This window comes from Molossus molossus, unplaced genomic scaffold (assembly GCF_014108415.1).
Source record: "Molossus molossus isolate mMolMol1 unplaced genomic scaffold, mMolMol1.p scaffold_m16_p_6, whole genome shotgun sequence".
Lineage (NCBI taxonomy): Eukaryota > Metazoa > Chordata > Mammalia > Chiroptera > Molossidae > Molossus > Molossus molossus.
In genome coordinates this window covers 52,023,998-52,036,242 of record NW_023425399.1, presented here as the reverse complement: position 1 = coordinate 52,036,242, position 12,245 = coordinate 52,023,998, and the positions used below count along the sequence as shown (strand labels likewise).

Genomic DNA, 12,245 nt, shown 5'->3' with positions numbered 1-12,245 from the left:
CACTTGAGAAGAATGTGAATTCTGTAGGTATGGGGAATTATTTTCTGCAGATATCTATTAAATCCATTTGGTCTAGTGCTTCATTTAGAGTCTCTGTTTCCTTGCTAATTTTTTGTCTAGAGGATCTATCCAGTGATGTCAGCGGGGTGTTGAAGTCCCTTGCTATGATTGTATTGCTTTCGATTTCTACTTTGAAGTCCTCCAGAAGATTTTAAATACTATATTTTGGTGGTTCTATATAGGGTGCATATATGTTTACCAAGGTTATATCTTCCTGTTGGATAGATCCTTTTAATATTATGTAGTGGCCTTCTTTGTCTTTAGTTATGGCCTTCATTTTGAAATCTATTTTATCAGATACTGTATGTGTATTTCTACCCCAGCTTTTTTTTCCTTTCCGTTTGCTTGGAAGATTTTTTTCCATCCCTTCACTTTCAATCTATGTGAGTCTTTTGTCGTGAGGTGGGTCTCTTATAAAGAACATATAGGTGAGTCATGCTTCTTATCCAATCAGCTAGTGTGTGTCTTTTTATGGGAGCATTCAATCCATTTACATTTAAGGTGATTATTGTTATGTATTTATTTATTGCCATTTTTGTTTAGTGTGGTTTTATTTTTTGTCCCATTTCTCCTGCTAATTACAGCAGTCCTTTTAACATTTCTTACAGTGCTGATTTGGTGTTAATATATTCCCTTAGCCTTTTTCTTTTTTGTCTTGGAAGCTCTTTATTTGACCTTCTATTTTGAATGATAGCCTTGCTGGGTAGAGTAGTCTTGGATTCAGATCCTTGTTTTTCATTACCTTGATTACTTCATGCCATTCCCTTCTGGCTATAGTGTTTCCTGTGAGAAGTCATCTGAGAGCCTTATGGGGTTTCCCTTGTAGGTAACCTGTTGCTTATCTCTTGCTGCTTTTAGGATTCTCTCTTTGTCTTTAATTTTTGGCATTTTAATTACTGTGTGTCTCGGTGTGGGCTTGTTTGTGTTGTTGTTACTTGGGGCTCTGTGTGGTTTTTGAACTTGAATGCCTTCTTCCTTCACCAAATTAGGGAAGTTTTCTGTTACTATTTCATTCAATATATTCTCTAACTCTTGCTCATTTTCTTCTTCTTCGGAGACTCCTATGTTGCGAATATTATTACGTTTTCATTTCTCCCACAGTTCTTTTAAGGTGTCTTCCTGTTTTTTAATTTTTTTTTCCTTTTGGTTTTCTGATTGGTTACCTTAGCCTCCTCTACTCTGCTCTTTAAACCTTCCAATGTTTTTTTCATTTTTGATATGTCATTCTTCATTTCTTCTTTGTGGTTTTTAATTTCCAACTGGTTGCTTTTCAACATATCTATGTCTTTACTCATGGTGCTCATGTCCTTACACCTGCTGTTGAGCTTCCTCAAGATCATTGCTCTGAATTCTAGTTCTGTTAACTTGCTTAACTGCACCTCATTTTTCTCATCTTCTGTAGAGGTCTCTTGTTCTTTCATTTGGCTTTTGTTTCTGTTTTTCATCATTTTGGCTATCCCAGTGTGCTTGGAGTCTGCCAAATTTTCTCTGTGGTTGTTGGTGTTCTGCTGTTTGTGGCTCCCTATCCTGGGTTTGGATGAGGCAGGGAGGACCCACTTTAAAGACCACTGTTAAGTCTTAACTTTCCTGGTTAGATATGCTAACCCGGGGAATGGTAGCTATCCTCTAGCTTTTTTGCTTGGGGGCTATTAGTAGAGGTCACCTGAAGAACCCTGTTTACTGAATTGACTGAAAAACTCCTATGGGTGCTCAGTGTAAGAGGATTTCTTGAGGGTGGGGCAGATGCTGGTTGTTAATAGTCCTCAATTAGCATTTCAATGTCCACGGGTGGGCTTGAATCTCCGAGGGAAGGGCTCCTGCCTCTCCCCAGGAGCACCCTCTAAATCCCAAGTGTCTCCACACAGTTCCAGTTTAGTCTGCCTTTCCTCTGCCAGAGTCCAAGGTGCGTGGCTGCTGCCAATTCATCCTCCGTCCGGACTCTGTGTTGTGGAGTCGCCTGGGACTTTAAAAAAAATTTTTTTTGTGGTACGTGCTCCTGGCAGGAATCGAACCCAGGACTCTGTGGTCCACAGGCCTACGCTCCACTGCTGAGCTAAACTGGCCAGGCCACCTGGGACTTTTAACTCGAGGGCACTGCTCCCAGCTAAGGGCAGCTGAGGCTGTGGCACCAGCTGAGGGCGTAGCACCCAGCCAAGGTGGCAGCAGTTTCCAGCAGAGGCAGCTGGACCCAGCCGAGGGCGTAGCACCCAGCCGAGGTCGCAGGACCCAGCCGAGGCAGCCACTGGCCTCAGCTGAGGCCACAGGACCCAGCCGAGGGTGGAGCTTACAGCTGAGTCCCCTGGTCCCAGTGAGTCCCCTGGTCCCAGCCCAGGCCGCTGCAGACCGTGGGCTCTCGGCCCCCTCTTGCATCCTGGCAAACCTACCAGGATTGAGTCAGTGTCCCTGGTTATGTGGTCCTCCAAGCTGCCTTTCGGTTGCCCCTTTCTGATGATTTGTCTTTATTTTTGTTGTAATTCCAATTTAGTCCTGGGAGATGGTCTGTGTAGCTTCCATTCACTCCACCGCCATTTTCCTGGTTGCTGCTTTTCTTCGGAGCTCTGGGAAGTGGCTCCTGGAGCAAGATGGCTATAGTCCTGTGTGGCCACTACTCAGCAAAAACTCTGAGTGCCCTTCAAATGTCACATGTCCCCACACAGTTCCAGTCCCGTCTGCCCTCCCTCTGCCAGAGTCCAACTTGAGTGACTTTAGGTAATTTAGTGCTCTGTCCCAGCCCTCTGTGCTGTGTAGCCAGCTTGAGATTTTAACCCTGAGAGAGTTGCTCACAGCTAAAACAACTGCTGTTCTTGGGCTCCCAGCTGACCATCTCACACCTTCACAGGCCTACCAGGCTTGATTCAGTGTCCTTTTTTTTCTGTCTGTGGTTATATGGGCTTTTTCCAGATGCTTTTCTGGTACCTTTTCTCAACAATTTGTTTTTATTTTAGTTGTAACTCCAGTTTGGTTCTCGAAGATGGTCTGTGTAGCTTCTATTCATTCTGCCGCCATTTTGGAATCTTTGAATTTTTTATATTATTTGGAAATTAGCACTTTATGAAGTGTTTCATTGGCAAATATGTTCTCTTACACAGTGGGTTTTATTTTCATTTTGATGATAGGTCTTGGGGCTGCAAAAGTTTTTATTTAACTATAGTTTTATTTGTTGTTGTTGTTTTTTTCCTTTGTTTCTCTTGCCCTAAGAGTTGTATTGGTGAAAATTCTGTTATATGACATATCTGAGGTTTTACTGCCTGTTTTCTTTTAGGATTTTTATGATTTTTGCCTTCTACATTTAATCCTGTTTTGATGGGTTGTTTTTTGCTTCCTTATGTTCCAAATCGATGGTTTGCTATTTAGCTTCATCTACTCTACTATTGATTCTCTGTAAATTAATCATTATTTCAGTTAGTGCATCCTTCATTTCTGACTGGTTCTTTATCATACTCTTGAAGTCCTCATTAAGTTCTTGACATTCTCACAAAGTTTCTTGAAATTCTCACTGAGTTCATTGAGCATCCTTATAAACAGTGTTTTGTACTCCACATTTGTTTGATTGCTTATCTCTATTTCATTTAGTTCTCCTGGAGTTATGTTCTTTTATTTGAGACATGTTTCTTTGTCTCCTAATTTTGGCTCCCTCCCTATGTTTGTTTTTATGTATTAAGTAGAGTTGCTCTGTCTCCTAGGCTTCCTTGTGTAGCCTGTTTTATTAGGTGTCTTGTACAGTGCAGTGGCACAGCCTCCCTGATCTCCCCAGCTGGGCCGTCAAGGTGCACCCTTCGTGTGTACTTTATACCATTCTGTTGTAATTGTGTCTTGATTGCTGTTGGCACATCAATGAGAGGGATTTACCTAGGCTGATTGTTTCAAAGACTGGCTGTGCCCACTGACCACCAACTTCTGACCACCTCAGATGACCAAATGTGCAGGGGCCCACTACACAGAGCAAGACTTACTTTAGAAGGGCTCTAGTACCCACTGAGTCTATTCCTTGAGTGTGTCATTTGTGGAGGTGGTTGGGGGTGGTGCTTTGATGTGGTCTGAAGCTGTCCACTGGGTTTGCTGGCTCTGGGGCAGGGTCAGCCACTGCCTGTTTTCCACCCAGAGCCACCAGGCATAAGCTACAAAGTGATCTGCCAATGGCTGATTCTTGTGCTGGTCTTGGAGGTGTCCAAGCAAAGTCAACCTGTGAGCCAAGACTGGCTGCTTCTAGTGCCAGACCTGGAACCACTTAGTGAGAGATAGGGGGTTCACTGAGGCCAGATGCTGTTTATTTGAAAGAAATCTGAAACAGGATCCAAGACAGGCCAATCCTATTGTAAAGCCACTGGAAACAGCTTGGGTGGGCCCCAAATTTTGGTGGGGCAGGGCCTCAGGGAATCACCAGGGAAGGGCAGTGTGAACCAGGTTGCTGGAATCCCAGATATGGCGCCTGTCTGCCAGTCCCATGGGGGAAGGGCCCACAAAAGGAACAGTTGCTTACAACAGCAGGTCTAGCTGGGAGATAGCTCTCTCTCCAGCCCTTGCCCCAATGCCAAACAACTCATTTTCCCCCATATGTCTCTGTTGCCTTTCAAGTTGCCTCACCAACACAGAAGCCTGGAAAGAGCAAGTCTGAGTAAGTTCGTGTGTGGGCCCTTTAAGAGGAACTGCCCCGGCTGTTTTGATTACCGTAACTTTGTAGTATAGGTTGATATCCTGTAGTGTGATCTCTCCAACTATGTCCTTGTTTCTCAAGATTGCTGCAGCTATTTTGTGTTTTTTTTGGTTCCATATAAATTTTGGGGAAATTTCTTCTAGATCTGTAAAATATGCCACTGGTATTTTAGTAGACATTGCATTGAATTTATACATTGCCTTGGGTACTATGAACATTTTAATGGTATTATTTCTTCCATAAACTCAGTATATGCTTCCATTTGTTTGTATCTTCTATTTCTTTTTTTCAATGACCTATAGCTTTTCTTTCTTTTCTTTTTTTTTTTTTTTTTTTTTTTTAGAGTTAAGGCTATTTCAAGCATTTATTCTTATTTTCTCAGCTTTGCACTAGGACAAGGAGACTCAAAGCCCTGCTGTTTTCTTTTTGTTTTGATTCTCTAGCTCCAACCCCTCTCCTCCCCAAAGGAAAAAAAGAGTAGAGAAGTAGGACATTTCTAAGGAAACAGACAGGTTATCAGAAAAATAACTCTCAATATCATGGCAAAACAGGAGGAAGCTAAAAGGGAAATATTTTGCTGAGTAAGGAAAGACAATTGTGTCAACATGCTAATGCCAAGGCCTGTCACTCACCAAGCTGATAGTCTTCCATAGACATGCATCTTCAGAAAGAAGATACAAAGAGTTTTAAAGTGGAAAAGGAAGAGCATTAATACTTTGGGGACTCTTGGCAAATTCAGGAGTCAACAAGGACATTTATGACTATAAATGCTATGAATATTTAAAATTGATAGTGTGGCCAATGGCTCCCCTCCAAAAATTTCTCACTGAAAATAATGGCATAGAGGGGAAACTTGGGTCCACTGAGAAGTGAGGGTCAGGTTTGAAGCCTCTTTGGTTAACAGGAATGCTTTGGGAGGCCACAGAAGTTGGCAGGGTTGGACGGTGCCTAGCACCTTGACACAAGCAAGCACCAGGCAGTCACTCACACCTACATAAATATATAGTCCAAATGTGAGGGATGGAAGGAAATAATACATATATACCATATGTGATAATAAAGACAATTGTATCCTACCCCATCATCCTCATGTACTAACAGCTAAAAAGCTCCACAGTTAATAATCTTGTCACTTTATGACAGACTACACCACCTTGCAGAAGCAGAATCAGGGATTGCTAAAAAAACAAAGCCAGAAGTCCTGGGGCTAAAAGGAGTGTGCCTTGACAAATCTGAATGTCAAATTTCAAGTCTTCCAAGGATGGCGTTATTCTAGGAGGATGGGTGAGAATGAACAACAGAGGGTGGCCTAGAAGACCACACCAGGAACCCTGTATTCTCCTGGATAGAGCTGAATGAGGTTGGGAAAGCCCCAACATGTAGGTAGTTGCTACTGGCTTTTTTAAAAGATGGGCAACATTTTTTCCATCCCAACATCTCAAACAAAGGCTAGTTGATCATCAAACAAGTTTTAAGAACCAAAACTCACCAGCATTGTAACAAAATCCCCCACTCTAAAAGTTACAAACCCTGAAAAGATCAGGACTCTCAGGTGATTCAAAAGTTAAAACTCATCTTGAGATCACAGGGCATAGAATAAAGAGATCAGGGCAAAGGAAAAAATTGTGGGAATTACACACAGTATGCAAATGCCTGGTCTTCACAGAGAGACACTTATCATGAATCAGACTATTAGTTATGTTATAAGAGAACCAATACCAACATTTCTCCTGTGGAGCACAGTGATAAGCACATTTTTTATGAATATGTTTAGGATAGATGGGGGTAGGTAGAAGGGAGAGGAGGCAAGGAGGTGAATGTATTATGTACAAAGAGACGACAGAGACCATCCCCTCCTTTAGCTCTTTGCTGTTTCTTTCTCTTTGTTTTCCGCATCCTCAGGATATGCATGCCATGTCAGTCTTTCTTCATAAAATGCTATCACAATCTGTGGACATTTTATATTAGCTTCTTTTGCAAGAACCAGGTCTGCTTCATCTGTGTCTTTCCATTTTATTAGGAACATTAAATCGCCACAGGAATCTGTTGCCCCAATGATCTTTTCTGGTTCCACTCCTCTTTCAAAGCCCTGAGCAATATCATTGCTTTGCTCTCTCTTTTTTTTTAGATTTGATATCATCAGCAGTGTTTGAGAAACTGGATTTCCTCTTGGTACTTTCTGACTTCTCCCTGAGTATGTTATTTTCACCCTCCTTCATCTTCTTATACTTTCTCATAAACTCAGAAATTAGCTCAGGGCAATCCAAATTTTTCTCAGGTTCCCAGGTATTGTGCTCCTCAGAAAAGCCTTTCCACTTCAGTAGATATTCCACTTGCCCCTTAACCACACGCCTATCTAGCACCTTCTCCACGACGTACTCCTCCTCATCCTCTGAAGAAGAACTGTCAGCTGTTCGCTTGGTTTTCTTTCCCATGTCGTACACACCGTTCCACCTGAAGTACTAAGGCCACTGGGTTCCCAGGATTGAAACCTATCACTCACGTTAATGTCTTCGCTGTTCCTGTGTGATGAGATCGGACCACATGCCGCCTCTGCTGCCGTCTTCTCGACCTATAGCTTTTCAAGTACAGGTCTTTTACTTTCTTGGTTAACTTTATTACTAGATACTTTTTTTGTTGTTTTTGCAGTGGTAAATGGGATTTTTGATTAGTTTCTATTTCTGAGAGTTGTTTGTTGTTGTATTAAACCATGAATTTCTGCTACTTTTCCAAATTCATTTATCAAATCTAGTAGATTTTTATGGAATCTTTATGGTTTTCTATGTACAATATCATGTCATTTGCAAATAATGACAGTTTTACTTTTTTTTTTTTTACATTTAATTTTTCGTATTTTATTTATTTATTTTTGTTACAGATGTTTCTCCCTTTTCCACCACTGATTCACCCCTCCCCAACCCTCCCCACTCTGTCACCAGCTTTGTTGTCCATGTCCATTGTTCATGAATACGTGCATATAAGTACTGTGGTTTATCTCTCCCCACACACACCCTCCTCTGGGGATTGTCAGTCTGTACCCCACTTCCATGTCTCTGGGGCTTCCCCATTCCTCAGACTGTTATGTTCATTGGGTTTTTTGTTTTCCTCTTGTTGAGTTGTATTGGCACTTTATTTATATTGGAAATTAACCCTTTATCTGATATATCATTGGCAATGATGCTCTCCCATACAGTGGCTTGTCTTTCCATTTTGATGATTATATCTTTTGCTGTGCAGAAGCTTTTGAGTTTGATGTAGTCCCATGTGTTCATTTTCTCCTTTGTTTCTGTTGCCTTAGGTGATGTATCAGTAAAAATTCTACTGTATATGATTTCTGAAATTTTGTTGCCTGCATTTTCTTCTAGGATTTTTATGGATTCATGAGTCACATTTAAGTCTTTTATCCATTTTGAGTTTATGTGTATGGTGTAAGTTGATGTTCTAGTTTCATTTTTTTGCATGTAGCTGTCCAATTTTCCCAACACCATTTATTAAAGAGGCTGTCTTTACTGCACTGGATGCCCTTACCACCTTTGTCAAATATTAATTGAGCATATTGCCTTGGGTTCATTTCTGGGTTCTTCTCTATTCTGTTCCATTTACCTGTTCTTGTGCCAGTACCAGACTGTTTGATTACAGTGGCTTTGTAGTATAACCTGAAATCTGGTAATGTGATACCTCCAACTTTGTTCTTCTTTTTCAAGATTGTTGTGGCTATTTGGGGTCTTTTTTGATTCCATATTTACTTTTGAAGTATTTGTTCTAGTTCTGTGAAGTATGTCATTGATATTTATGGGGATTTCATTGAATCTATAAATTGCTTTGGGTAATATGGACATTTTAATGATGTTAATTTCTCTAATTCGTGAGCAAGGTATGTGCTTCCACTTTTTATATCTTCCTTTATTTCTTTTTTCAATGACCTGTAGTTTTCTGCAAATAGGTCCTTTACTTCTTTGGTTAAGTTTATTTCTAGGTATCTTAATTTTTGTGCTGCAATGAGATTTTTTTTTTAGTTTTTCTTTCTGTGAGTTCATCATTGGTGTATAAAAAGGCCTTCAATTTCTTGACATTAATTTTTTATTCTGCTACTTTGCCAAATTCATTTATTAAATCTAGTAGATTTTGGATGGAGTCTTTTGGGTTTTCTACATATAGTATCATGTCCTCTGCAAATAATGACAGTTTCACTTCCTCCTTTTTATCCCTTTTACTTTTTCTTTCTGTCTGATTGCTGTGGCTAAAACTTTCAATACTATGTTAAATATGATTGTCAAAAGTGGGAATCCTTGTCTTTTTTCTGTTTATAAAAGAAATGCTTTTAATTTTTACCCACTGAGTATTGATGTTGGCTATAGGTCTTTCATATATGGCCTTTATTATATCGAGATATGATTCCTCTATTCTTACATTGCTGAGCATTTTTATTAGAAATGAGTGCTGGATTTCGCCAAATGCTTTTTTAGCGGCTATTAATATGATCATATGGTTTTTATCTTTCATTTTGTTTATGTGGTGTATCACATTTATTGATTCGCGAATATTGTACCAGCCTTGCATCCCTGGGATGAATCCCACTTGGTCATGGTGAATAATTTTTTTGATGTATTACTGGCTTTGACTTGCTAGTATTTTGTTCAGAATTTTGGCATCTATGTTCATCACGGATATTGGTGTGTAGTTTTCTATCTTTGTAGTGTCTTTTTCTGATTTTGGAATTAGAATTATGCTGGCCTCATAAAATGAGTTTGGAAGTCTTCCTTCTTCTTGAATTATTTCAAACAGTTTTAGGAGAGTGGGTAGTATTTCTTGTTTGAATGTTTGGTAAAATTCCCCTGTGAAGACATCTGGGCCTGCAATTTTGTTTGCTGGGAGAGTATTGATTACATCTTCAATTTGTTGTTGTTGTTGTTATTGATCTGTTCAAGTTTTCTATCTTTTCCCAGTTCAGTTTTGGGAGACTATGTGTTTCTAGAAATTTGTCCATTTTGCTTAGATTGTTGAATTTATTGCCGTATAATTATTCAGAATATTTGTTAACAATCCTTTGTATTTCTGTGGTGTTATTATTTCTCCTCTTTTGATTCTGATTTTGTGTATTTCAGTTCTCTCTTTTTGTTTCTTGGTGAGTCTAGCTAAGGGTCCTTCAATCTTGTTTATCTTTTCAAAGAACCAGCTTTTTGTTTCATTGATTCTTTGAATTGTCATTTCAGTCTCCATGTCATTTATTTCTGCTCTAATCTGTACCATTTTTTTCCTTCTACTTGCTGTGTTTTGGGTTTTTTTTTGTTCATTTGTTTGCTTTCTAATTCTTTAAGTTGTGAGATTAGATAATGTATTAGAAATTTTTTTTGTTTCTTGAGGTAGGCCTGTAGTGCTATGAACTTCCCTCTCAGTACTGCTTTCGCTTCATCCCATACATTTGTGCTGTTGTGTGTTCATTTTCATTGGTATCCAGGAAGTTTTTAATTTCATCCTGGATCTCCATGGTAACCTATTCATTTTTCAGTAATATGCTGTTTAGCCTCCATGTTTTCAAATGTCTTTGCATGTTCTTGTTGCAATTGATTTCTAGTTTCATGTCATTGTGATCTGAAAGGATGCTTGATATGATTTTAATATTCTTGAGATTGTAGAGACTTCGTTTGTGTTCTAACATGTGGTCTGTCTTTGAGAATGTTCCTTGTGCACTTGAGAAGAATGTGAATTCTGCAGTTTTGGGGTGTAATTCTCTGTAGATATCTATGAAATCCATTTGATCTAGTGCTTCATTTAGAGTCTGTGTTTCCTTGAAAATTATTTGTCTAGAAGATCTATCCAGTGATGTCAGCGGGGTATTGAAATCCCCTGCTATGATTGTATTGCTGTCGATTTCTCCTTTGAAGTACTCTAAAAATTTTTTAATATATGTTGGTGTTCTTATCTTGGGTGCATATATATGTTTACCAAGGTTATATCTTCCTGTTGGATAGATCCTTTCAATATTATGTAGTGGCCTTTTTTGTCTTTAGTTATGGCCTTCATTTTGAAATCTACTTTATCGTATATAATAAATATTGTTACCCCAGCTTTTTTTTTTTTGCTTTACATTTGCTTGAAAATTTTTTTTTATTTCTCCACTGTCAATCTATGTGAGTCTTTTGTTGTGACGTGGGTTTCTTGTAAACAACTTATATGTGAGTCATGCTTTTTTATCCAGTCAGCTACTCTGTGTCTTTCTATCAGAGCATTCAGACCATTCACATTTAAGGTGATACTTGATATGTACTTATTTATTGCCATTTTTGTTTAGTGTGGTTCTATTTTTCTTCCCATTTCTTTTACTAATTACAGCAGACCTTTTAGCATATCTTGCAGTGTTGGTTTGGTGTTAATGTATTCCCTTATCCTTTTTTTGGTCTGGAAAGCTCTTTATTTGACTTTGTATTTTGAATGATAGCCTTGCTGAATAGAATAGTCTTGGATTCAGATTTTTGTTTTTCATGACCTTGATTACTTCATGCCACTCCCTTCTGGCCTGTAGTGTTTTTGTTGAGAATTCAGCTGGTAGCCTTATGGGGTTTCCTTTGTAGGTAACCTGTTGCTTATCTCTTGCTGCCTTTAGGATTCTCTCTTTGTTTTTAATTTTTGGCATTTTGATTACTATGTGTCTTGGTGTGGGCCTGTTTGGTTTCTTTTTACTTGGGGCTCTCTGGGCTTCTTGAAATTGAATGCCTTTTTTTTTCACCAAGTTAAGAAAGTTTTCTGTCACTATTACTTCAAATATATTCTCTAACCCTTGGCCATTTTCTTCTTCTTTGGAAATCCTATGATGTGAATGTTATTACATTTCTAGTTGTCCCACAGTTGTCTTAAGCTTTCTTGTTTTTTAATTTTTTGCTTTTCTGAGTGGTTGATTTTTTCTACCCTATTTTTAATTTAGTGATCCTGTCCTCAGCTTCCTTTACTCTGCTGGTTAGTTCTTCTAATGTGTTCTTAATTTCTATGTCATTCTTCATTTCTACTTGGTTGGTTTTCACTATTTCTATATCTTTACTCATGGTGCTGATGTCTTTAATCATGCTGTTAAGCTTCCTCAAGATCATGGTTCTGAACTCTACCTCTGATAATTTGCTTAGCTGCCTTTCATTTATCTCATCTTTGATAGAGTTCTCTTGTTCTTTCATTTGGGATTTGTGTCTTTGTTTCACTATTTTGGCTATCTCAGTGGGTTTTGGAACCTGCCACATTTTCCCTGTGGGTGTTGGTGTTCTGGTTTGTGGCTCCCTCTATTGGGTTTGCATGAGCCTGGGTGGGCCCATGTTAATCAGCACTGTCAAGTCTTACTTCTCTGGGTAGATTTGCAAGCCCAGGAAAGGTTCAGTTGTCCTCTAGCTTTTTTCTGGTAGCTAGTAGTCTCAGTTACTCAGTGCCTTTGAATGTAGTTCTGGAATTGTGCATAAGAGCATTTCCAGAGAGTGGGATAGATGCTTGTTGTTAATGAGCCTTAAATTGCATTTTTTTTCCTCATCTGGGAAAGGCTGAATGTCTG

At 39.2% G+C, this 12,245-nt stretch overlaps 2 protein-coding genes across 5 annotated transcripts in view; one reads left to right on the top strand and one right to left on the bottom strand.

Annotated features, from left to right (window-relative positions):
* The window catches only part of NINL (ninein like), a 205,085-nt gene that overhangs the window by 50,684 nt on the left and 142,156 nt on the right, over window positions 1-12,245 (top strand). The window lies entirely within an intron of this gene.
* Window positions 6,573-7,192, bottom strand: LOC118618107 (chromobox protein homolog 5-like). Its single transcript, XM_036244025.1, is given in 2 exon segments — window positions 6,573-6,839; window positions 6,841-7,192. Coding segments are annotated over 2 exon segments (576 nt in total). The 5' UTR covers window positions 7,150-7,192.